The 22969-nt window shown below is 45.6% G+C and overlaps 1 protein-coding gene across 1 annotated transcript in view; it reads left to right on the top strand.

Moving 5' to 3' along the window:
• Positions 1-20230, top strand: part of GABRD (gamma-aminobutyric acid type A receptor subunit delta) — a 32691-nt gene extending 12461 nt beyond the window's left edge. The window contains exons 2-9 of the mRNA XM_028740919.2: positions 9293-9405; positions 10922-10989; positions 11140-11360; positions 12496-12578; positions 14689-14826; positions 15693-15848; positions 17722-17933; positions 18837-20230. Coding sequence (XP_028596752.1) covers positions 9293-9405; positions 10922-10989; positions 11140-11360; positions 12496-12578; positions 14689-14826; positions 15693-15848; positions 17722-17933; positions 18837-19127 — 1282 coding nt within the window. The 3' untranslated portion in view covers positions 19128-20230. The remainder of the gene's footprint in view (positions 1-9292; positions 9406-10921; positions 10990-11139; positions 11361-12495; positions 12579-14688; positions 14827-15692; positions 15849-17721; positions 17934-18836) is intronic.
• Positions 20231-22969: the final 2739 nt, after the last annotated feature.

Below are 22969 nucleotides of genomic sequence, written 5' to 3'. Positions count from 1 at the left end.
CCAGGAACCCATTTTTTAAATCTAACTTAAACATATCATGTAACTGATGATACTGCAACCAGTCAGAAACTTGGCTACATACATCTTGCATTGGTTTCAGTCTGGGTTCCCTCCCTGTAAGGTCCAACAGTTCCCTATAGGTTGCCCATTGTCTGTCCATATTAACTCTTCTAATTGTAATTGCTTAAATGGGAGATAGTCATAAAGGTGTTTTTCTTTCCAGCAAGTATTTATATTTCTCCCAAACTCTATACAAATTTGTTGTTGTTGTTTAGTCGTGTCCGACTCTTCATGACCCCATGGACCAGAGCACGCCAGGCACTCCTGTCTTCCACTGCCTCCCGCAGTTTCGTCAAACTCATGCTGGTCGCTTCGAGAACACTGTCCAACCATCTCGTCCTCTGTCGTCCCCTTCTCCTTGTGCCCTCCATCTTTCCCAACATCAGGGTCTTTTCCAGGGAGTCTTCTCTTCTCATGAGGTGGCCAAAGTATTGGAGCCTCAGCTTCAGGATCTGTCCTTCTAGTGAGCACTCAGGGCTGATTTCCTTCAGAATGGAGAAGTTTGTTCTTCTTGCAGTCCATGGGACTCTCAGGAGTCTCCTCCAGCACCATAATTCAAAAGCATCAATACTTCCTAATAATGTGGTCTGTAAAACTCTTACAAACTTTAGCTTTCCCATACCATAGGCATGCCAGCCAAATTTTATATGTTGGCCTTCCAAATGTCTGCGTTTTCCAATACGATCCATTCTTTTAGTCAACACAAGCAAGCTTCCCTGTAATACAATTGAAAGTCTGAGAGGGCAAAGCCTCTTTCTTTTACGTCTATCAGAATGAAACTAACAAGCACCCCAGTACTGGCCATCCCACTTGTGACTCTCTTGATTGCACTTGAATCTTGGTGCATGGGGTGGGCCGAGGTGGTGGTGGTGGTGGTGATCCTTGTGTAAGGGGCACGTGCTTATAAATACACATGCACTGTATCCTGCAAATCCTCCTATTTCCAATGCTCCAGCTTAGAGGGTTAATTTCTGAGTAGTCGCTATGATAAATTACAGTATTTTCCCTAGTGTGTCTTTAAGCTAAAGAACCGACACCCTTTTTGCTTTTAACTCGACACAGGACAGGCTATTTTAGGGGAAATTAATGCAGTGTTACCCACAGGGAATAAATGTGTAAGTGTTTGTGTGTGTGTGTGTATGACAATGAGGGCACTGCAAGACTCCAAGCACGCAAGGAATAAGACAGCCATGTGGGTCATTGGGGGAGGGAATGGAAAATGGAACAGAGGGTTCTTTTATTTTTGTGTGACAAATTCACTTATCCTTTGTTTAGGTGGTGTGATACTGAGCATTCAGCCCTCTAAACCCCTCCAGCAAACCATGATATTTCATTCTTTAATTAAAAATAGAAACATAATCTCTTATATTTTGTTTGTAGGAAGAATCTGTAGAAGAATTGAAACATGTCTATTTGCAGATAATTTGTCACGTACTTCGTGCAATCTTTTAACCTAAGAGAAGAAAAGCTTTTAAAATGTAGACGCTATATAGATCTAAAGAGTGCACTATGTGGTGTTGCTTAAAGCTAGCAGGGAAAAGGAAATCTGGTGGGTTTTTTGTTCTTGTTTTTTTTTTGCATGTTTGCAAGGTTGCTGTGAATTAAGCCTAATGCTTTTTCAATTACATTTCAAAATATAGAACATATTTACAGTGAGCATCACTTAGAGTCAGGAATGGCAGATGGAAAGGGTACGTGAATTGCTCTGGATTATCCCAGAGGCCAATGCAAGAGAGAATTCATGCAGTGACCCCAGAATGACTGAGAGGCTGTCCTAAAGAGGTGTGCTTTTAATAGTGGTGGAAATAGCACCAGGCCCTGCTTTGAGATGCTGACTTGTAGCAAACTGGTCCCAGGTAAGGAGAAGCAGGACGTTCTTCAGGATTTCCAAAGAGGCAGCAGTGTCAGTCTTCCACAGGAAAAGCAAGGGCCCAGTTCAGGCCATCCCATCTCACCTTAATGAACTGATATGTCCTCTTCCTTAGGTGCTTTGCCTTTGCATTGCCTCTTTCCTCTTCCTTCTTAGCACACTCTGGTAAGCCAGGAAGCCTTCAATGAACCATTGTTTTCAGGGCTGTCTTAAGCTTATGCAGCGTCGGGGTGCAAAGGTCTGCCCGGCGCCCCCACCCCCAGTTTGCCCAGTCCCAAGTGTGCAGGAGGGCGGAGCCGGCCAGCCGCCTCAGTGTCTCGCTGGCTCAGTCGCCCCCAAAGTCTGCTGCGGCACTCCGGCCGATGGGCAGGCTCTTCCCTGGACTTAACTCTCAAGCCCCGGACTCTTGGCCTGGTGCCCCTGAGAGCCTGGCACCCAGGTGCCCTGCACCCCTAGTGCCTATGTGTAAGATGGCCCTGATTCCCCCCCCCCCCCCAGTTATATTCAAACAGGGAAACAATGGTTAGTTACACAGTATGGATGTCCTTTTAAAATGTGGCTCTTTTGGGGGGGGAGTTGTTGGGTTGTTGTTTTTATTTTGATTATGTTGTTGTTTAGTCGTTTAGTCGTGTCCGACTCTTCGTGACCCCATGGACCAGAGCACGCCAGGCACTCCTGTCTTCCACTGCCTCCCGCAGTTTGGTCAGGCTCATGTTTGTAGCTTCGAGAACACTATCCAACCATCTCGTCCTCTGTGGTCCCCTTCTCCTTGTGCCCTCCGTCTTTCCCAACATCAGGGTCTTTTCCAGGGAGTCTTCTCTTCTCATGAGGTGGCCAAAGTATTGGAGCCTCAACTTCACGATCTGTCCTTCCAGTGGGCACTCAGGTCTGATTTCCTTAAGAATGGATGTGTTTGATCTTCTTGCAGTCCATGGGACTCTCAAGAGTCTCCTCCAGCACCATAATTCAAAAGCATCAATTCTTCGGCGATCAGCCTTCTTTATGGTCCAGCTCTCACTTCCATACATCACTACTGGGATTATATATATATAATCAAAATAAAAACAACAACCCATATATATATATATATTATACACACAAACACACACACACACACACACATACATACAGTGGTACCTCAGGTTACAGACGCTTCAGGTTACAGATGCTTCAGGTTACAGACTCTGCTAACCCAGAAATAGTACCTCAGGTTAAGCACTTTGCTTCAGGATGAGAACAGAAATCGTGCAGCAGCAGCGGGAGGCCCCAGTAGCTAAAGTGGTAGCTCAGGTTAAGAACAATTTCATGTTAAGAACGGACCTCCTGTATGAATTAAGTTCTTAACCCGAGGTACCACTGTACAGTCATACCTTGTGTTGCGTCTGCTTTGTGTTGCCTCTTTTTGCGTTATGTCCTGCGGCAACCTGGAAGTACCAGAATGGGTTACTTCTGGGTTTTGCCGCTCGTGCCTGTGCAGAGGTGCTAAATTGCACTTTGCGCATGCGCAAAAGTGCCAAAACGTGCCGCACGCCTGTGCAGACGTGCTTCGAGCTGCTGGCATTTCACGTTATGGATGGGCCTCCAGAACGGATCCCGTCCATAACACGAGGTACCACGGTATTGTGGTTTTTATGTTGATCTTTTCTGTGAACCACCCTGAGACCTCTGGGTATAGGGTGGTATATAAATCCAACAAATATTATAACAACAACAACAACACGGATCTGTTTTAAATTTGGTAACCATCATTTCAGGATTTTGACATAATGGGAAATGATGATTAACCAAAACTTATGGAGTTAATTATGATGTCCCCAGAAAGGGATAGACACAAACACACTGACATCCAAACCAGGAGAAATACTCTTTCACCGTAATTATTATACATACCGAAACTGGCAGATCCTTCCATCCCTAGGTGGGGGGAGATGTTCTCTGTATTTTGCAGTGAGTGGGCATTTGCTGAACACAGCCTCACCCTGCTAAGATCCTCTGCTGAGCTACAATAAAGGCATGTGACATTTATAGGAACTTGTAGTTGGGTGTGTCAAACTCTCTTAACGCCTCCCAAGAAATGCTAATTTTGTCGTCAATCCTTATCAGCCATTCCTCATCACCCAACGTATTTATCAGCCCCCATTAAATGGTGCAGAGAAATAGAAGGAGCATTTTGGCTTACTGGGATCTTGTTTCACTAACTGACATAGTTCCCTGCCCACCCCTACCAACAGAATAAATTATGTAGAGCAGAATAAATTTTGCAAGACAAAATTATGCAAATGAGCTTAATTTATAGAGATCTTAGGTTTTCTTATAGTATTGCTTTTGAGTTGCCTTGGCATAGATCTGTTTATTTGTGCTGTTATATTTCTTACTCGCGGAGTATGTGTGTTCTTGCTACAAGGGCATCACATTGATACAGAATTCTTTCAGAAACCTAAACTAATGAGGATGTGGGTGCTAAAAACCTAGGCAGTGGCTTGAGGGAACACGGAGTGATGCTTTTTTGAAACCTACACACCTCAAGGAGCTAGTCTATCACATCTGTAAGCCACCCATGAGGCAAAGTGAGGCTACTGCCTCAGGCAACAGGATGCAGAGGCGCAGCAGATCCAGCCTCCAAGGAATGAATCTCCCCGCAGTGGATACAACAAATATTGAGGCCGGATCTGCTGCCTCCTTGGCATCCCCCACACAATGCCACCTTCACAGCAGCCCCTTGGCAAATAGGAGGCCTTGCTGGTCTCCTCCCATCCTTGTTCCTGATGTAGAGCTTCACTCACTCCTTTCCTGGTGCGGAGATGTGCCATTTTGTAGTTTGCCTCAGGTGCCAAAATGTCTTGGGCCGGCCCTGCTGTATGGCAGCGGAATTTCCAGGAAAACATGGTCAGTTGAGAATTGTATCCATTCCTGATTAAAAAGTGGCATTGGGATTATTTGTGCTGATGAGTCATAATACAGTGGTACCTCGGGTTAAGTACTTAATTTGTTCCGGAGGTCCATACTTAACCTGAAACTGTTCTTAACCTGAAGCACCACTTTGGCTAATGGGGCCTCCTGCTGCTATTCTCACCCTGAAGCAAAGTTCTTAACCTGAAGCACTATTTCTGGGTTAGCAGAGTCTGTAACCTGAAGCGTATGTAACCTGAAGTGCATGTAACCCAAGGTACCACTGTACATTAAAAAAAAACACCAAACACAGGTGGATGGGAAAACTTAAAAACAAAATTGGGGGATTTACATTTAAAATCTTTCTTGGTAAGGAAGTTAACCAGCTTTAGTTGATTCAGCAACTTTGTTCAATGCTTCGAGAGGAAAGGTGTGGTATAAGAAAAGGTTATTCATTTGTTTATTATTTTTTTTAATGAGAGTTTGACAGCAGCACTTAATAAATGGGGGACAAAATGTTGCTCAATCTCCAGCCTGCACCACTAGAGAAACAGAGACCAATGTTGACAGCAAATCCTTGAAGTAATTTGATGAAATGTCCCTCCCTGGTCCTGCAGTTCCCAAGGAACCATTACTTTTTGTTAGTTAGATTGGTGGTTGTTCCGTCAGATGGTTAGGAGATGGTTTCCTGAAAGGTGGGAATCTCTCCCTGTTTTTAAATGAGATGCTCTACAGAGCTTGGGGAAAGATGCTCTCTCTTGTGAAAAGGAAGAGACGGGGTGGTGTGGTGGTGAGTGAAGAAACCATAGTTTGTGATGGAGAGGGATGCATGGGCATAGTCAAGGGGTGGCAGATGGGGGCAGCTTCCCCCCTGCCCCGGATCCACAAATATTATTGAAAAGCATTGAAAGTACTCAGTGATCTGAGGTTCTGCCCCCTGCCACAGCAGAAGCCTGCCCCCTGCACTATCCTATTTACGGGCTATATTTACCCGTGATTTCCCAAGAAAAGCTCAACAGATGCCAGCCTGGCCAGGACGGCTCTCCTTTTATATCTTCTGGGCTTGATGAGGCATGTGACCCTCACCTGTCCAGAGCTTACGCCAGCTGAGGAATCACACACCTCCTCCCAGAGCTAGCAAGCCCTACCTGGGCTGTGGGTCCTTGCTTTCCTTCCCACAAAACTGACAGCTGTAAGTTCTGGAATCCAGAGGTCAGAGATGGTGGCGGCCTGGCCAGGACAGCAGCTCAACAACCTTGGCTGCTCCCCCACTCCAACAAAAAACCTGGCTACGTCCATGGAGGGATCTACAGGGGTTCCCCGGGTTACATATGCTTCAGGTTACATACGCTTCAGGTTACAGACTCCACTAACCCAGAAATAGTGCTTCAGGTTAAGAACTTTACCTCAGGATGAGAACAGAAATGGTGCTCCGGCAGCGCGGCAGCAGTGGGAGGCCCCATTAGCTAAAGTGGTGCTTCAGGTTAAGAACAGTTTCAGGTTAAGTACGGAGCTCCGGAACGAATTAAGTACTTAGCCTGAGGTACCACTGTACATTGTTTTGAGTTTTTAGGAGATCTCTCTTCCCTTCTGAGAGCTACAGTTCTCAGCGTGGTTTAACAATCCACCCCTCATCCCAGAGATGACTGGGAATGGTAGCACTGTGAGGGGAATAGAGGTCTCCTAACATCTCTCAGCACCTTTAACAAACTATAGTTCCCATGATTCTTTGGAGGAAGCCATGACTGTGTAAAGGGGTATTTTCTGGTTTAAATGCCTAGTGCAGGTGGAGCCTCTGCCAGTCAGTGTAAACAACACTGAGCGAGATGGACCAATGGCCTGACTTGCTGTAAAGCAGCTTCCCATGTTTCTAATTTCTCTTGTGCTGTCTCTCTCTATAAAAACCCCACATTTTAACGAATGACACAGAGGTTAGTAACCAACAGGGCATGACTTGCTGAACCTTTGAATACAGGGGGAACATGTCAGGAAGAAATGTAAGGGCTGGATCTTTCTCTTCTTTCCCCTCTTTCCTCCCCCACCCCACCCCACATCCAGTGATGCCATTGCTAATGACAGCTCCTCACACAGTGGCTTTTATTAAACTCTGATGCGGTGACTGAATGCAGGGATGAATCACTCATCTTGGGATACATTTTCAATTCAGACATGCAATATGCACTTGCCAAAGGGAATGGGAATGCAGAAGCAGACGGCTTTGTTTGGCTTTTTTCCCTTGCCATTGTTCTTTTTTAAGAAAACAAAAGCATTGTTTCATATACAGTGGTACCTCTGCTTAAGAACTTAATTCGTTCCGGAGGTCTGTTCTTAACCTGAAACTGTTCTTAACCTGAGGTACCACTTTAGCTAATGGGGCCTCTCGCTGCCATTGCGCCGCCGCCATGCGATTTCTGTTCTCATCCTGAGGTAAAGTTCTTAACCTGAGGTACTACTTCCGGGTTAGCAGAGTTTGTAACCTGAAGCGTTTGTAACCCGAGGTACCACTGTAGTGCAGTGGTGGGGAGACTCAAGCCCATGGGCCCTCCATGCAGCCTTCCAGACCCCTACATCGGGCCCACAAGTCTGTAAACACCAGTTCCTGGGAATTGCAAAGGGGGAGAGTTGCTGTTGTGCTCGGATCCTGCCTCTGGGCTTCCCACAGGCATCTGGTTGGCTTCTGTGAGAGCAGGATGTTGGACTGTATGGACCATTGTTGGCCTGATGTAGCAGGACACTTATTGCATTCTGTAAAGCTCTTCCATCTTTGACTACTCCACTAACAGCAGCTGATGGTGTCTGTGTTACTCAGAACATGCATCCACAGAACGGTATCCCAACCCCCCCGGCGCTGTCTGCGCATACATGGGAAACCAGAGCACAATCAGCACAAAAGCTGAACAACACTTTCCGCCCTGTTTGTTTTGCAGAGCAATTCAAAGCATGGCCTTGTGGCATTAAATGCAAAAGACCAACTTCGGAAGTAGGGCTTTTGCTTCCTTTTTTGGGGCCAGTGACACATGGAAGAAGAAGCAAGGGGAGTGGGGGGGGGGGAACCCCTAGGAAAGTTACGTAAGTCCCAAGACAGGAAATGCTTATGGTATATTCGACTACAGCCTTTCATCAATATTTAACAAGATTTCTCTCCTTCTACCCGCATTATTTCTTTTCAAGCGCTCTGCTTATTTCGGAGCCTGGTGGGAGCTGTTGCGCCAGATCTGAGGGCGGCTCTCATCTAATGTTTTGAGTTATGTAGCTCATGTAGCTCTGGAGCTTAACTCATTACCGGTTTTGAGGTCCAACAGAAAGTTATCTCTCCCACATCCATAAGGGCCTTTGTAAAAGGAACTGCTGTCAGAAGGAGCTGTTCTGGGGACGTTAAGGACAGCGCTGCAGGATCAGACCCAAGGCATCCTGTTTCCCCACAATGGCCAATCACATGCTTCTGACTGGGTACAGAATACTGCAGCCAGGCTACTGCCTGGGGTCAGTTAAATGTAGGGAGCATATTATTCCCCTGTCAAAACAATTTCACTGGTGACTGGTCTGTTTCCAGGCACAATTCAATGTGTTGATCATGAACTATAAAGCCCTATGTGGCTTGGGCCTGGGTTACTTGGAAGATTGTATCTCCCTTTATGAACTTGCCCGGGTGCTAAGATCCTCAGGTGAGCACCTTCTCCAGGCCCCATCAACATCAGAGGCACAGTTGCTGGCGACCTGCGAGAGAGCCTTTTCTGTGGCTGCTCCCATGTTGTGGAACTCCCTCCCAAGGGCGGTTAAATTGTGTCCCTCCTTGATATCTTTCTCTCGGCAGGCAGAGACCTTCCTATTCAGACACGCCTTTGAGCGATCAGTGCTGGTTATAAATGTGTTTTATTGTATTTTAACTATTGTTTTCAACTGGATTGTTAGAATTATTTTGTATTTCAGAGCTATGTTTTTGAAGTTTTGAACGCCACATTGAATCCCAACTTGGGAAACAGGCAGGATACATTAAACAAATAAGTGCTACCCCTCTGCCATGGTCTCACCCCCCCCCCCCCGCCCCCATTGCAATTGGTAGTCAGAGGAATTATCTAGTACAGGAATGGGGAACCTCAGGCCCAGATGTCAAATGTGGCCCTCCAGGCCCTGACTCTCAGAATTGTCCCCAAAGCCACACCCTCTGTTTTCAGGCTACACCCCTTGCCTGCCCTGTCTTGAGTGTTTTTGCCAAGCTGAAATGTGTCCTTGAACTCTTATCATTCCTCTTACTTGTCCAGAGGGAGAACAGAGCACAGGGAAAGTTCTCAGGTACAACAGGTCCCTGCCCCAACACATGGACTCCTGCCACTGCCAGCCAGTGTGGATAGTTCTGACCTACAGTTACCCAATGGCCTGACTTGGAATAACTTGGCAAATTCCTGTGTTCTAATGACATGTTTTTTTCCTTTTTTAACAACAACAACAACAACAACAACAACAACAACACAGAGCTATGAATGACATTGGAGATTACATCGGGTCAAACATAGAAATATCTTGGTTGCCCAATTTGGACGACCTGATGAAAGGGTATGCAAGAAATTTCAGGCCTGGAATTGGAGGTAAGATTCTGGCTGACGTCGTTAAACCACCCTGGGAATCGTAGCTCCATGAGGGAAATGGGGCTCTCCCAGAAACATTCAGCACCCTTAACAAACTACACTTCCCATGTTTCTTTGGGGGAAGTTGTTGACTGTTTAAAGTTGTATGTTACTGCTTAAGATGTACAGTGCAGCTGGGGCCTAAGCTGGATATGGCTCAATTTTTAAAAAAAACAAACAAGCCATGAAACAATTTACATTGCAGCAAGGAAGCATATATCTGTGGTTACAGGGCAAATTTCAACAGAATATTACCGTGGGCTCCTGATTTGGATTGATGGATATGCCATGGATCAGGACCACACAGTCTTTTCTCCGCGTGCTTAAAGTGTGTCTGATGTATAGCGACAATGACAACACAACAAGTGTTAACACTTGGGTTAACTTTTGAAACCACATGTGAGGCTGTGGAGGTGAAAACTAAGTAGCCAGTATAGCTCTGAGCCTGTATAGGATAGTTGTGGAGGGTTTTGCAGTTGCCCAATGATATACCAACCTGAAAAGTGAGTATTAACAGTTTAAGCTTTTCCAGAAAGTCCTGGAACCATGGCTTTTAAAAATTGCCAATGTCCAATCAAATTACAAAGTTGGAGGAGGTAAGGGCACCAGCTTCCGAATATAGGTGGAGGAGAGGGGGTTATTGCTTTGTTTTGTTCTTGTTTTTATTTTTTCCTGTTGTTATTATGTATTTTGTGTTGGCTATCTTGTATTTTTATGCTGTGAACCACCCTAAGATCTACGGATGAAGAGCAGTCTACAAATTTAATGAATAATAATAATCATGCATAGTTTGGCCCTTGGGCTTTGTTAATGGCACGAAAGCCCCCATTTGGACACCATCAGGTGGCAGGTGGAGAAGCAGTCACCATTCCCTCAGTTTCACTGACAGGGGTTCTACTTGCAAATTGTGTAACTCCTGTTTTAAAAGCTGCACGGGTTACCAGTTTGTTGCTGGGCCTAATTCAAAGTATGAACTCCTGAAAGATTTAGGTAGGCCTCAAATATATGAAAGACTGCCTCTTCACCAATCTCCCGGGATGTTAAGAATTGCCAGTTTGGCCTCTCTTTGTAGTTTCACTACCCTCAGAAAAGCAGGGGATTGGTGGCCTGGGACGGAAGGGGCCTTCTCTGTGGTAGCCCCTAAATTGTGGAACTGCCTCCCCTTAGATGTGCCTTCATTATATCTTCACCGAGCCTCTTCATAGTACAGTACACATCACTTCATCCTGGCCTCTGGCTTCTTGCAGTTAACATGCTTTCCTTTTGGGACCCACCTCTTTTGCTGAATGTAAACTTTTGTGTACCGTTTTGAAAGGTTTCCCTTGCTTTATAATGGTGATGGTTTTTTTTCTTTTTAAAGACTAATGTAATATTCTATTGTTGTAACCCGCCCTGGGACCTTATGGTGAAATGGGGAGTAAGAAATCTCATAAATAAAATTAAATAACCCCCTCTTTTTTCCTTTCCTCTAATTCAGGCCCCCCTGTTAACGTTGCTCTAGCCATTGAAGTTGCCAGCATTGACCACATATCAGAAGTCAATATGGTAAGTTGGCGCTAGAAGAAAAATAACGCATCCGTGTCGTAACATCCAACATTTTGGATGGGGTGGGGGGAATAAAGATATATGTTTCTCCAGATTATGGAATTGTGGGAAATTTTAATGGCAGCCAGTGGTGGTGATTCTTGTCCTCAGGAATACACAATGACAGTCTTCCTGCATCAAAGCTGGCGCGATGACCGGCTGTCGTACAATCACACCAACGAAACCCTGGGCTTGGACAGTCGCTTTGTGGATAAGCTGTGGCTGCCGGATACCTTCATCGTCAATGCCAAGTCTGCCTGGTTCCATGACGTCACTGTGGAGAACAAGCTCATCCGGTTGCAGCCTGATGGGGTCATTCTGTACAGCATCAGGTAAAACAGAAACTTCATGAGGAAGAGTGACCTTTTGTGCTGGGTAATTAGATGGCAACGTTTGCTAGGTTTTAGGTGGTTTCCCAAGTGTTGCATATAGGTCAGACCACATTGTGTTTGTGGGCAGGGACCAGCTGGCCTTTGATCAGCCTTGTGCGGTTCTGCTAATCAGATTCAGAGGGATCTGTAGTTCATGCTGATGTTTACTTGCACTTGTGTAGGCTGGTGAGGCTCTTGAGAAGCAGAAAGTCACCAACTCACCAGTCACCATTAGTGCTGCCTGCCCCACGAACTTGTTGGAGGGGCTGCTCATTGTTGAGTTCATATAAGCACATGTGGTGGACCTGCAATAGGGGAGCCACATTCTGAGGGGAATTATTCAAAGATATTAGGGAGAAAACTGGACAAAACACGCTAAAAGGCCTGGAGTTCGCATTACATAAAATTTACCTATGAGACAATATGAACCTGCATTCTAAGCACATTTTTAAAGTTTTAACTGGCCAGGTAGGGGGGGATGGGGTTATTTAAGCATCTTACGTTTTAATTGTTGCAACCTGACCTGTGACCTTAGGCTGAAGAGTGAGTAATAAATTGTAGTAGTCAAATCATCACCATCCAGCATTTAGCAGCAGCCAGGCCAGTAATAACTAGATATTGGAAATTATTAGAAGGTGCAACATTGACCACAAGGTATTTTTTAAAATCCTGGCAATTAGCGCGGACAGAAAAATTAGCCACTAAACTAAAAATAGCAAGGAGAATGAAATGAAAACGCACATTTTGGGTGGATTGACATACTTTGATTATGTGCAGTGCAGAAGAGGAGAACGGGGGACCTTCTCCACTTTATAAAGTTTTGTTTGCTATCATTGCAGGCAGCAAGAGAAATTGCCACCAAACTGGAAATATGACAATTTAAGGGATGCAAGCTCTGATGTAATCCAAACTCATGTCTTAAAAAATTGTGGGAGGGTGGGTTTTTGTTTTAACACTGCTTCTTGTTGTTTTGTAGTAAATAATAATAATAATAATAATAATAATAATAATTAATAAATAAATAATAATATTTTCTAATGGCAAATGTTAATCTATATGTAATGGTGGTTTTTGTTGCTGTCTTCATTTTGGATAGAATCACCTCAACGGTGGCCTGTGACATGGACCTTACCAAGTACCCTATGGATGAGCAGGAGTGCATGCTTGATTTGGAGAGCTGTGAGTTCAATTCTGAGGTGTCTATTTTAAAAAGGTCTTCTCAAGTGGGAGGGCGGGGAATGGAGGAGATAATTACCTTCACACAGGGTAGCCTTGTCCCAGAGTGCAAACCCCTTAATTATTGGAGCAGGAGCAGGGAAAGCGCAGCTCTCCCAGCTCCCATAATCCCTGACCATTGGCCATGCTGTCTGGTGTTGATGAGAGTTGGAGTCCAACGGCATCTAGAGCATGGAAGGATAACCTTTGGTGCTCCAGCTGTGGCTGGAATACAGCTCCCAACATCCCTGACATTTGCAGAAATGTGCATATTAGGAAAGATTCACCCTGAAATGCTGCAAAATTTTCATGGACTTGTTTTTGTTTTATCCCAAACTAACGTGGAAATGTGGATAACTGAACTTAAAGAGTGGAAAAAGAAGAAACAGAAATTAACAGATTTGGCCCTACCTGCAGTTTATTTGAACATTTTTAGTGGGCTTCCTGTAACTCAAGGCAGCTTACAGCAAATGTCCACGTTGCAACTCTGTCTAAATGTGGTTTCGTCACAGCACCACAGAGCTTCTGAAATCTGGCTGGTGGTGGGATGGCAGGTTAAATGGTGCTATGCATGGTCTGATGGCACCATGGAAACGCTGTTGCAACAGTTTAACACGAGGATGACCTGGATGCTATTTCTCTAGTCCTGAATAGCCGTGCAAAGCTGGGACTAGAAAGCATTAGAGCGGATTGCACGCTGGTGCAAGTTTTCTCCTCCTCCTCCTCCTCCTCCTCCTCCTTTCATTTTTAGCACTGACTGTTTTCTGAGCAATTAAGCACAATACATTTTTATCCCACCAAATATAGCAATCTGCAGTTCTTTTCACTTATGCAATCAGTAAATGCAGAGGCAGCCAGAGAATGAGGCGGCAAAATTTTAGTCTGCTGCCGAGTTTTTACAGAGGGCTCGGATTTTAATTTAATTTTGCAGATTGTGTTTATAGAGCAATAATCACAAGGAGAAACGAAGCCTCTTAAAACAGGTTTAAAAAAGGAAAGTTGGCTCTCCATGGGAGTGGGGGCAGTTTAAAGACAAGCGAGGAGTTTTGTTTTGTGGGGAGGGGAATGTTGATGTAGAAAATGGACAGGTGAGCCATGCACTTGAAGAGTAGCAATTTTGCTCAAGTGAGTAGCAATTTTGCACAAGTGAAGAGAAGCTTTAATTTTATTTCTTACAGAAATATTTATTTCTTACAGAAAAAGCTGTAATTTTATTTCTTAATATATACCTTGCTTTTTCCTGTGAATGTTGGGGTGGGGAAGAGGTGGGTGAATCTGCCAATATCAGTTTCTTATTTTTCATAGAATTGTAGAGCTGGAAGAGGCCCCAAGGGTCATCTAGTAGACACCCTGCGATGCAGGGATCACAGAAAAAGAGTCCCTGACAGATGGCCATCCAATCTCTGCTTTAAATCCTCCAATGAAGGAGAGCCCACCACTTTCCAAGGAAGGGGGGAAACAGCTCAGACCCATGCCTAGAAAGTCCGGGTCAACCGGACCCATGCTTTTTGGGCGCAGGAGAAGCAGTAGTGTGGACAGGCCCTTAGTCATCGCCCCCTGCATACATTTCAGTTGGCTAATATCCTTCTGTCTTTCCAAACCTTTCTGCATTAGCTTGTGATTCTCTAAGTAAAAAAAAAAGTCATTGTGAAAATTCATCATGCATTTTTGTGTGAATTTCTTTTAATGCAGTTTTGCCTAAGGAACAGCAACGTCCCTCGTATCATGCACTTCTGTATGTTGTTGTCATTAAAATCTGCACTGCAAAATCTGGAGAAGCCCAGTCAGTGTGGGCAATGCTGAGCTAGATGGACCAGTTGCCTGATTTGGTGCTTCCTATCTTCCTAAAAGGGGAGGGTGATGGGAAGAGAAGCACGAGAACACCTTGCTTGTTTCCAGGTCGGTTAGCTCTGATACACTGAACTGGGTTCATTAGGTTTGAAGTGGGCCAGAAAGCATTAACCAGTGGGACCAGTAAGAGAACTGTGGCCATGGATTCTGAGTGTTTCATCCTGAGCATGTCAATCTTTTTTACTTCCCCGTATCCCTGTATTTATTCAGTTTCTTTTGACAGATGGCTACTCCTCAGAGGATATTGTCTACCACTGGTCTGAAAACCAGGATCAGATCCATGGACTGGATAAGCTGCAGCTCGCTCAGTTCACCATCACCAATTACCGGTTTGCTACAGAAGTGATGAACTTCAAATCTGGTAAAGAAAGCTTCCAGTCCTTTTAAAAGCCCTGCAGGGATGGGACTGGGTAACATCCAACTAGGTTTTGCCCAGAGTTAGGGAAGGAAGGATCTCTGGATATTGTGATCTTTCCAAACTTAAATTCCGTTCTCCACATTTTTTAGCAATTTGAGATTTAAAAAGAAAAATCTTCATGATAATTCATCAGCATTCTAATGATGTGCACATTTTTGTGTGCCGTTTTGACAAACATGCGCATTCACACGTAATATACACAATATACACATTTGCATGCAATTTCCACTACCGTAATATTAAATAAATCATATGCATTTTAGTTGATTTATTGATATTTGCAAGTTAAATCTACATATATTTTCCGCTTACAAATAAAACCTGGTTTGGACCTGGTTTGGACCCCGGGTTCAACTCCCAACTCAGCAGGGTGTCCCACATCTGGGGTGAGCTCCTTTGAATAATATAAATGTGGTGACAGGGGAGGGACAGACACCTTTTAAAATCAATTAACTGCATTATTATTTATACAGTGCCATTAGGAATGAATGGATAAGTCTATTTTGGGTCAGCATCAGTTCTGCACTTGTTCATCCATAAGACTGCATCATTCTGCTATCCCCTCCCCCATGAAAATGGATTTCACATGAAAATGTGCATTTTTACATACCCCCCCCCCAAAGGGTTGTATCCAAATGTTAGTCCTACTCAGAGCTAGCCTACCTCACAGGATAAAACTCACAGGATAAATTGTTGTGAGGATAAAACTGAGCTAAATGGGGGAAAGAACCATGCAAGCCACTTCGAGCTCCTTGTAAGAAAGGTAAGATGTAAATAAATACATTTGCCTTTTTGTCTCCTTCATTTAGCTGGTCAATTCCCCCGGCTGAGCCTCCACTTCCACTTGAGGAGGAATCGAGGTGTTTACATCATCCAGTCCTATGTGCCTTCCATCCTCTTGGTCGCCATGTCATGGGTTTCTTTCTGGATCAGTCAGTCAGCCGTGCCTGCCCGAGTCTCGCTAGGTAAAAGTGCATTGTTTGATGGCTGGGGACCTATTGTAGGGTGTTAAAGCCCACAGAAGTGGGTTGAGCATTTTGTGGGATGGGCTTTAATGGGTAGGTGAGGCTATATTAATTGCAATTTATGCCTCCAGGCGCCCATATGTGTGGGTTGAACAGTTTTAAAATCCCATCATTGGCAGCCAAATTAAAAGCATAGGAATTAGGCTATAAAACCATGTTTTTGAGCAAGTCCAGCTATGAAGTAAGCTAATAATAATAATAATAATAATAATAATAATAATAATAATAATTTATTTTTACCCCACCCATCTGGCTGAGTTTCCCCAGCCACTCTTGGCGGCTTCCAATCGAATGTTAAAAACAATACAGCATTAAATATTAAAAACTTCCCTAAACAGGGCTGCCTAAGATAGCTGCTTATTTCCATCATATCTGAAGGGAGGGTGTTCCACAGGGCGGGCGCCATTACCGAGAAGGCCCTCTGTCTGGTTCCCTGTAACTTGGCTTTTTGCAGTGAGGGAACTGCCAGAAGGCCCTCGGCGCTGGATCTCAGTGCCCGGGCAGAACGATGCGGGTGGAGACGCCCCTTCAGGTATACAGGACCGAGGCCGTTTAGGGCTTTAAAGGTCAGCACCAACACTTTGGATTGTGCTTGGAAACGTACTCCCTTTCTTACCCCATTTTACAAAGAATCAGGCAACAACTTGTAAAGTAAGTTTTAAAAAAGGTGTACCGTAGATTCCGGCAGATAAGACGGCTTTTTAACCCTGGAAAAGAGGTCGGGGGGCAGCTCCGCACCGGGAGAAAGCAGCAGCAGCAGCAGCAGTGGTGGGCTCCACTCTGTGCCAGGAGAGAGCCCACTTCGGAAGCAGCAGGGGCGGCAGGCTCCGCTCCGTGCTGGGCGGCTTTCTCCCGGTGCGGAGCTGCCCAGCGTATTAGGTGACTGGGCTTATAAGACGAACCCCCAAATTGCAGCTGCCAATTTGGGGGGGGGGGTCGTCTAATACGCCCAGTCGCCTAATACGTCGGAATCTACGGTAGTTACTTTATAATCATGCATTGGTTCACAGCAACAGTAGCCAACAGTAGCAGTAAAAACTATGCAGGCAAAAAACTTATATTTACAGTATAACCAGCTTCAGGCATGTGGCTAAAGTTGGAGCAAGCACAGGGCACATCTGCCCTCATGGCTGGTCACAGAAAGAGAAAGGATCAGGAAGTACTATATGAACTTCCTCTTTAGGTGAGGAGGGGGAAATGACATCACACAGAGCCCTCTCTACCAATTGTATTTCTATGGTATGAGTATCTATCTATCTATCAGCAATACAGCTCTGTTGTATTAGCCCCTGCTCATGCTAACTACCAAGAATATGCATTTGTTAGGTTTGGTTGTTAATCTCCCACACATGTGCCTTTCCTTCTTGGCGTTTCTTCCCCCACCACTAGTCGAGCATAACGTCTGACGTGAAGCTGCTGCACTGGGTGCCTGTTCACTTTTGAGCCAAATGCAGCCCTCTAGCCCTCCAGGGTATGGCCCCAACTCTCTCTACAATCCCCAGGACTCTTCCCATGCCAAATGCCTCACCAGCCTTGCTTTGCACCACCCTTTGGTGCTTTTTCCCTGGCTGGAATGTGAACTCTGATAGTGCTTATCCTGTATGAGGAATAGAGTGGTTTGTGTGAGTGAGTATAGAATCTGGCCTACTGTGCAAAGGTGAAATGTGCATTCTTTGCCACTGGCATATGGCCCTTGGGAGGTTGCCCAGATGGGAATATGGCCCTCAGACTGAAAAAAAGCTATTCCCAGCCTTGGACTAAACAGAATTAAACTCTAGCTGGGACACCCTCCCCCACACCTTGTTTCTTTCAGGTATAACTACAGTCCTCACCATGACCACCCTGATGGTGAGTGCTCGGTCTTCACTGCCACGGGCTTCAGCCATCAAGGCCTTGGATGTGTACTTCTGGATCTGCTACGTGTTTGTCTTTGCCGCACTGGTGGAATATGCATTTGCTCACTTCAATGCAGACTACATGAAGAAGCAAAAAGACAAGATCAAGACCAGCAGGCAGGCAGAAGAGGTCAGTAAGAGCCTCTGGTGGGTTCAGACTCTGATCCACCCATTCGGTAGAACTGGGCTGAAATGTGTGGCCCAGCATTCTCCAGCCATGCAGGCAAAAAAAGGGGGGGGGGAGTAATGGGAGAAGCAAGCAACTTTCTGATCATATAAACCTATCTGCCATGGACTGATTGGACACAGAGGAATAGTAGCAGGAACCAGTGGGGGAATCCCCATGGGAAGAAGGCTCAGAGCAAGGGGATTGGTGGTGGGACAGTGATGTGTGGTCTGAAGGAGAAGATGAAGAAACTGGGAGGAGAGGCCTGTAGCTGCAGCGGTAACAGGGCTTAGTGAGAGGGGGGAGTCTGGGGCAGAGAGCAGTCCAGAATCAGAGCTAGAAGCTGCAGCAGGAGATGAGGGAGGCCAAAAGGTACTCCTTTGCAGATCCTGTTTTTTTCTAATAAAGAGTTAACTTTACTTACTCCATGTGATTTACTGCTGGCTTGAGGAAAATATTTAAGGGAGAGTCAAGGCAGGTGTCAGCAACAAGCCCTGGCAGTTCTCCAAGGATGCCAGGAGCTGATGCCAGCCCCATATGCTTACTTGGAGAGAGTCCCACAGATATCAGTATGACTACCTAATTCAATTATGAGGAACTTGTTCCCCTCCAGATGTTGCTGGACTCCAATTCCTATCAGCACCAGTACTATCAGTAATTGGTGATGATGGGGGTTGCAATCCAGCAACATCTGGTGGGCCACAGGTAAGTCACCAGTGAAAACCAACATGGTGCTGTCCAGATGTTGCTAGCCCATCAGCCTCAGACAACAAGGCCTATAGGGAGGGATGGCAACATCTGGTGGGCCACAGGTTCCCCATCCCCTGGCCTACAGACATGTTGATCATTTTCTGCTTCTCATTTCAGGTCAATGTGAAGAACGCCATTGTTATGTTTTCCCTCTCGATAGCGGGCGTCAACCAGGAACTTGCTGTTTCCAACAGGCACCACAGAGTCCCTAAAAACTTGCCTGGGTCAGTGGAAGTGGAAGCAGGAGAGACCAAGAAGCAACAGGAGACGAAACCCGAGAAGAAAAACGGCCTGAAGTCTCTCTTCAAGCCCATCGATGCAGATACCATCGACATATATGCTAGGGCAGTTTTCCCAGCAGCCTTTGCAGCAGTCAATGTCATCTACTGGGTGGCTTACACAATGTGAGGGTCACAAAATGGAGGCAGGCTGGGCAACAGGCAACTGAGATCCTCTGAGCCAAAGCAGAGCTTCTTAATGGAAGGGCCTTACTCAGGGCCAACTTTTTAACCACAGCACTTCCAAAGCCAGATGGATATTCCGTTAATAGAGAGGATTGTTCTTCTCCCTTCCTCTGTCGCTGAGACAGCAAAGCAGTTGGCCACCACCCCTTTTTATTGGCTTGTTTCCCCCTCTTTAGTCTCCACAGAGCGAGTCAGATGCCACAGTCTTCCCCAGTTTGGCATGAAACTCCTGCCAAGGCTCCACAGCTGCCTAATCCTGCGCAACCATAAGGCGTTTCACTTCTTCATCCGTCGTGTCATCTTCCAGTTTCAAGAAGGATAAGTCCTGGATTGGGGCCTGAAAAAAAATAGCACCTGGTGCATCAGGGTCTGATCCAAACTAATCTGGTGTGTGTCGCCAGGGAATAATTGCTTTGCCGGGTGTTTGTGGGGAGAGATGCTTAAAAGTGGAGCAAAAATGCAAGGGTGGAGCTCTGCATGGTCTGGATTTTAACCGGCTTTTAAGGACCCAATAGAAAACCTTTTTATTTGTGATTGGACTATTAAAAGGCTAGCTGGCTGGCAGTCCATTTCTTTGCAGTTCTGAGAACTTTTCTTTCTTCAATCTGCACCTGTTTTAAACACACACGCACACACACACACCCTACTTGACTGCACAGTTTGTGTCATAGCTCTGTATGGACGTGATGGTTTAGCTGTGATTCCTGCAGTGCAGGGGGTTGGGCTAGATGACCCTTGGGTCCCTTCCAACTCTACAATTATTTGATGCTATGATATCTGTAGCTGGGCATTTTGATGGCCGGGGTAATGGGGATGTGTGTAGAGTGGGGTGGGGGAGACACACACACACACACACATGCATATACACATATTCCTTGAAGTTAAAGAAATCTTTAATGGTTTTAAAATTTGGGCGACAAAGGCTAATACTGGGTTTTGGGATTCTGGTTTTTTTTAAAAAACTGTATCATTTCTCTTGGATAAAGTATTTAAAACACTTTTTTATCCTCTTCTAACCACAGCATGAAATAAAGCCTATGACACAGAGCTTGGCTGGAATTGTTTTATCACGGATACTTCATAGCTGGATTGTGGGGAACAAAGATCCAATGGAAAGGGAGCAAGATTCACTGCAGAGAACAAGGGCTAGCGAAATTACAGAGAGAGAGAGAGAAAGATTTGTGTTTTTTATATGTACACCATAAACAAAGACATGTAAGCAGCTCTGGAGAATCACTGGGTGCATCCAGACCGTCTGTTTATTGGGTGTTCATCCTGATTTGCTTGTAGGGAAATTAGACGATGTCAGGGCTGCCTCCAGTCCCAGCTCACAAGAGACCAACACCAAGTCCAGTTTATATACAAAAATGTTTATTGAAGTCCATTGTACGCTCCACAGCCGAGGCGCGCAGCCCCACGTCTGTTACGCTTAGACCGCTGAAGTCCCCTCTGAGTCAGTCCCTCCTCTGCACCAGTTTAAGAGGGCTGTGCTGCTCCACCTCTTCCTTTCTTTCCTTTTCCGCAGGGTCTTCCTGCCCCCTGGGGTTTCTCCCCTCCTGGATTCCCCTGACGCTGAATCCCCAGACAGCTCTTCCCCCCTCCTGCGTGCTTTGGGACCTGGCTCCTCCCCCGGGCTCCCTGTTCTTCCGCGCGCCTCCACATTTGAACTTGGCGCGCGTTCGCAACCTCCAACCTTCCTCTTGACAGTTACACTACTCCCTGCACTAATCCCCTCCCTTTCCGGGAGGATGTCTTGCTCCGATCTTCCCTCCCTCTCTGCTTTAGGATCTGCTTCCCCTGTCACACTGGAATCTCCACCCCCTTCACTGCGCTCTGGCGGAGAAGCCGGTCCCGACTCCCAGCTCCCACTTTGGGTTCCCCTGCTGGTCCCCTGCTCCTGACGAGTCCCCCCTGTGACTCCCCTCGGCCTTACCACAGACGCCCCCTTCTGGGAATCCTCCGATTCACTTGAAAGACTCATGGAATCCCTCAAATCATTGTCATCCTCTTCCTCGCTGTCCTGGGATTCTTCCCCCTCGCTCTCCGTCTCCCCCCTCACCTGTGCCTCTGTCCCTGAACCCCTGACAGACGACATTGGCTATGTAATGAACATTCATCCTGATTGGTAGATTAGGGAAAATTGCAGAGAAGAATTATTGGGAAAGTCGCGCTATTATCTTGATGAATAAGGACTTGCCTTTTTTGTTTTTTAAAATTGTAAACTGGTGCAGAAATGATCGGAATTGTAAACTGGTGCAGAAATGATCGGAAAAAAATGAGCAAGCGAAATAACATCCCTACCAAGTACCCAGGTGGGCAGGGCTGAGTCAGGTCGGGCCCACGCGAATCATCCACCCTGGTCCAACTCAGCCACCTGATCCACAGTTACAGACCGGTGATATTTTCTTATGGACTAGCCTGTCTTTCAGAAACAGCACCACAAGGTTGGGAGGTAAGTTAGCATCACTTCCCAAGATTTGTTGCCTGGGGAGACTGGGGTATGTGTGGAAGAGGCAGAAGCCCGCAAACATATTAACTCTGCATCTAATCCCTTTGCAGAAAGCCTCCCTTTAATACAACTTTAGATGTTAATTTGGCTTTAGCAAAAACAAGAGGGGGTGGAAGAGTGTTGATGGCATGGCCCAGTGAGACCCTTGTGCAAGCTTCTTCCGCTTTAATGTTGGAGGAACAGACTGAAAATGAAGCAGGATAGCGTAGTATGTTACAGATGAATGAGGGATGAGGGTGATGTAGCTGAACATCACCATCTGATGCAAACGGGGCAGTGAGGCGGGGATGGATGGGGAAGTGGGAAGAGTTGAGGCTTATGATGATAATCATCCAAAAGGCTCCCACTTTGGCTCTTAATGGGACTGTGTTACTTCAGCAGATAATGAACTAGAAAAAACAAACCCAGCACAGACGCAATGAGCCTTCTACAGCTGGAGCAATAGGCTCCTAATGCACTTCTTCGGCTAATAGGTGCTGCCATTGGGTTAAGAAAATTGAAACTCTTTTTAATGTTAGAAAGGAGAATCAACAGACTGCCAAGTTTCTTTCTGCCAATGGTTGGCACCGAAAAACTAAACAAGGGAAAAGAAAAGAGGGTGGGGTGGGGTGGAAATGGAATTCTCCCAAGATTACATTCAAGAGGAATTTAAATGGTGCTTTTTAAAAACTATATTTACTTTAAGTAATTTCGTTGTCCCCGAGAGGGGGCAATGACAATAAAGATATTATTATTATTATTATTACTTGGAAGTAAGATCCAGTAAAATCAATGAGCTGTATTCAATGCTAGTCCTGCCCAGATTAGACTCACAACTTGGCATCCATTAATTTCAGTGGGTTGACTACGTAGGACAATCTGGTGGGATTTATTTATTCAGTAAATGTTTTGTGGATCTGCTTGGATGAGTTCAAAGGCACAAGGTCAGACTATTTGTCCATCTAGGCTGGTACTGCCTACGCTGACTGGCAGCGGCTCTCTGGGATATCAGGCAAAGATCCTTCCTCTCACTTATTATTCTTTCAGCTCAGGGATGAGGAAGCAGCATTGCTGGACTACAATTCCCATTAGTCCCCACCCCAATCAAAATGAGCAATGGATGGGGATGATTGGAACTGTAGTCCAAAAGCACCTGGAGGGTGATAGATTCTCCATCCTGAGTGATGCCTGTGAATGTCTGCCTGTTTGAGCTGCAGCTCCTGCAGGTGACAATCTACTGCTGGAAACAGAAATTTCAGCTCTTATTACCTTTTTAATTAGCAATCTTTTATTCCTCG

The sequence above is a fragment of the Podarcis muralis genome, chromosome 7 (assembly GCF_964188315.1).
Source record: "Podarcis muralis chromosome 7, rPodMur119.hap1.1, whole genome shotgun sequence".
NCBI classification, from domain to species: domain Eukaryota; kingdom Metazoa; phylum Chordata; class Lepidosauria; order Squamata; family Lacertidae; genus Podarcis; species Podarcis muralis.
This window is presented reverse-complemented; position numbering and strand designations above follow the sequence as displayed.